The 3834-nt window shown below is 62.5% G+C and overlaps 1 protein-coding gene across 1 annotated transcript; it reads left to right on the forward strand.

The window, feature by feature from the left end:
* Positions 1–212: 212 nt before the first annotated feature.
* On the forward strand, positions 213–3366 carry MNEG_4517 (hypothetical protein; the record flags this gene model as incomplete). Its single annotated transcript, XM_014047007.1, has 6 exons — positions 213–353; positions 603–714; positions 1234–1313; positions 1818–2036; positions 2356–2678; positions 3198–3366. 6 exons carry the CDS (start codon positions 213–215, stop codon positions 3364–3366), a joined length of 1044 nt encoding a protein of 347 aa, XP_013902461.1.
* Between the last annotated feature and the right edge of the window lie 468 nt (positions 3367–3834).

Here is a 3834-nt window from a genome sequence, read left to right on the forward strand (position 1 = left end):
ACCTCACGTACGTGCGGCCACCAGGGGTGGTGGCGGGTGACCGGACCCGGAGTGCATGCAAAAGTGGCGCATGCGATCCGTTTTGCATGTTAAAGGCCGTTGGTGATACAGGGGCTGCGAGTCAATCTCAGCCGTCACTTTCCGGAGGCCTGAGGACCGCGACCCCCCACGCGACTCCGCGCAGATCGCTGTTTCCACTCATGGAACAAGCAATGAGACGCGCGGCGCTCGCCGTTACCGTGCTGCTGGCCGCGTGCGCGCTGCCCGCCCGCGCCGCCCTCGTCTGCCAGCAGTTCACAGCCACCCTTGCCCAGGGTACCGGCGGCGGCTGCATCTCCACCACCGTCAGCCAGGTGACTTCAGGCTCCCTTGGTTTGTGTGGATTGTGGAGTGTGACAATCACTTCCGCCTCTCAGTGCCGCCGTTCTGACCTTTGGCTGTGGTTGCCGCCCGGGCATTCGCCTGCCGGGTGGACAGCCGTCGCCGCCGGCCTGCTTACCCGCCACCGCTTCAGGCCGCATGTGCACAGCGTCGATGACACCTGCATCAATGACACCCGCATTGACGCCTGCAATCCCCACCCCCCACATTCTCGCTGCCAGGATGCGCTTTGGACCGCCACCAATGGGACGACCAACGCCACCGCGACTTTCTTCGGCCCCCAGCCCACGAGCACGCCCGTGGGGGGCAAGCTGAACTATGTTTTCTTGGCTGGTGCGTCTCCTGCATTCTTGCCAGCAGGCCGGCCGCGGAATCCATTCAATCCCACGCGCACTCGGTGAAAAAACGTGTACGCGGCGCACGAGCGTGGGCTAGGAGCGAGGTGCTCCGGCCCGGCCAACCACGAGCTGCGCTTGGCGCAAGCCGCCCTCCTCTTGATGGCACCTCGCCCCTGTATCGCATGCATTGCCTCATAATCTGGGTTTCCAAATGCACTGCAGCCCCATCGCATGTGGACGCCGCCCCCAGTCAAGCCTGTCCTGGCCTGTCCAGTTCTGATTTTAATTCGTTTGTCGACATTGTCCCAACTGGAGCACATGGCAAGCCTCCTGCACATTCACGCAGCCTGCAGAGAGCTCACCGGGGTGTGAGTGCCCCCCAAGTCCAGAAAGGTTGCAAGCCCAACGCAACTTCAACCTGATGAAATTGGGAGTCGAACCAAATTGCAATTCCACTGAAATTGCAAATTGCAATTCCACTGAAATTGCAATCCCAACAACTTTGCTATTGCAGGCACCAACTACAACTTCACCGTGACTGGCAGCGACAGGTCCTCCTGCACCGGGACCGCCAAGATCACTCCCTGCACCCCGGTGCGTGCTTGCAGGCCTCTGCATCTGCTTTGTACACGTAGGGGAGGGGGCATGGCCGGGCAGAGCGTCCCAGTTTGAATTCAGGGCAGCCTCGCCAGGCCGCCACGCACGCATGCGACATTACTGGCCTGCGGCCAAGAGGCAATGGCCCTCGGCAACTTAGGCCAGAGGTAGAAGCGCCGCCCGTCGGCTTGCACTGGTGCAATCGCGTGCGAGCTCACCTGCAGCATTGCTCGAGGGCCTGTTGAAAATGGGCTGCACAGTGCCCGGCCTGCCATACAGCACCCAGTGCAGAGGGCTGCACCTTGCACACCCTCACCGCTTCCTGCTCTCCGGCCTGCTGCGTCCCGACTAGCCGCTAGCTGCTTCAACTGCCAGCTCGCAACCAGCAATGCCAGGTTCCCATCCATCAGCTTGCTTTCGCATTCCTGCTTTGCACGGCTTCCCCTTTTTTTGTCGACCTTCCCTCATGGCCATCCACCCCTGAAATCTTCGAAACCACAGGTCTGCAAGGACATTGAGGTCAATGTCACCGCAACTTCCGCCACGTCAGCTTGCACTGTCAGCATCGGCGCCAGCATCTTCGACACCTCGGCCACCGGCTTCTTCGACATTGGCTCCCTGGGCACCACGGCGACGACCGCTCTGTTGACAGCGGTCAACGGGACGCTGCTCGCGGCGCCCCAGGCGTACCCTCAGGGCACCTACAGTGTGCAGGCGCAGGTGGGATTTACGTGGGCGGCCTGTCTGCTGTTTGGAGTGTATGCGAACAGCCCTGCGCTGTGCTGCGTGGGCCCTGGCCTGGGCCGCCACACCAGATGCCAGTCGGGACACAAGGCAACCATTTGGCACCTTCGCCTCACACGTATCTTACCTGGCATGAGGTGCCTGGCCCTGTTGATAGCACAGCAGGCAGGTTTGGTGCAGCGGCAAGCCCGCCAATAATTTCCCAGTGCTGTCCACCGCGTCGACTTCATCACACCCTGGCGACGCGCCTCACGCGCCCTCCCCCTGCCCCCTTGCGCGACACCGGTCAAATCAGGTCAACTACCCCAACGGCCGCACCGCCCGGTCCGACGCGTGCACCATCACAGTGACCGACATCACCAAGTATGGCCCGCCCGTTCTCAACACCACCAACACCTGCTTCTACCTCAACGACACGAAGCTGACCAACATCGATATCCCCGTCACCCTCCTGGCTTCCACGCCCGCTGGCAACAAGTGCAGGAACATCAGGGTGGTCGCCACTGCCTGCACCCCCGAGTTCAAGAACAAGGGCAGGACCAAGCGCCTGTGCCTGCCGGTGTTCTCCGCTGGGAGCGCGACGCGTCCGATCCCGGCGACGGCTGTGGATATCCTCAAGTGAGTATGGCTGCATGTAGATGTATGGGGGACGAGGATGTTGAGGCTGTAGCGGGGAAGGATATGGGCGGGGAATGGGCGGCGTGTGCGTGACCAATCCGTTGGTGGTAACGGACGGGTGGGGGACTGAGTCAGAGATAGAGGGGGAAGGGAGGGAGGAGAGGGCAAGTTCTTACATTTGTGGGATTTCCTCACCCGCGCACCTGTGTCTACACGCGGCGACATGTCTTGGTTTTGCGGCATGCAGGGCCACAGGACCCGGCAGCGTCGTTGCTGGTGTTGTTCTAGATGCCGGTCACCAAGCGCTTTGTGACACCGAGCCCCTAATGCCCCCCAAACTCGCCCTCCACCGGCACAAATTTGAGGCCCTCTTGCATCTGCGCCTGGCCCCCCTTGCATCGGCGCCTGGTGCACGGGCCCTTGTCCAACCGCGGCCCCTGGCTGCCTTGCATCGGCCCCTTGCGCACGGGCACCATCCTGACCACGCTCCATCTGGATCTGCCTGTTTCAAAATCACAGGAAGAACTTCCAGAAGAACCCCCAGCCCATCACGGTGACCCTGAACACCTTTGACCTGAACGGCCAGCTGGGCGACGCCTCCGTCGACACCGCTAACGTGGTCGTGTACAGGAGCAAGCCGAAGGCCGCCATCGCCGCCAACTGCATCCCCGTGTTCAACCGCATCTGAGCGGCCAGCTCGCGGCGCTCAGGGCGGGCCGCAGGCCCCACATGCGTGGCTCAGGACGCTCCGGCACGGGCTCGAGACGGCCGCCGGCTGGCGGGGTCCAGCACGGGGGTCTCGGCAGGCAGGCCGTCATTGGATCGAGCCACGCGCTTCCGATCGTCAGCACAGGCCTCCAGGCATGCAGCACTCCCGGTGGATGCCTCCACATGCGCAGCAAAAGTTGTGACCTTGCGAGGGGTTTGCGCCAGGTGTTGACCAGTGGTTGTGTGGCGCAGCCCCGCCCCAGATGCGCGGTGTGAGCGCAGGCGTGCTGCCCAGCGCAGCATGCGCATCATGCACTTGCCGCCTTGCGAACGATCCGCCGATACACCGCATTGCAGCGGCCGCCGCAGCATGAATTGTGTCCATGCCGCACTTAAGTTGACACTGATGACACCTGCTCAGCAGGCCCAAAAATTGCACCGCACGGCT

The sequence above is a fragment of the Monoraphidium neglectum genome, assembly GCF_000611645.1.
Source record: "Monoraphidium neglectum strain SAG 48.87 unplaced genomic scaffold scaffold00630, whole genome shotgun sequence".
Classification (NCBI taxonomy): Eukaryota; Viridiplantae; Chlorophyta; class Chlorophyceae; order Sphaeropleales; family Selenastraceae; genus Monoraphidium; species Monoraphidium neglectum.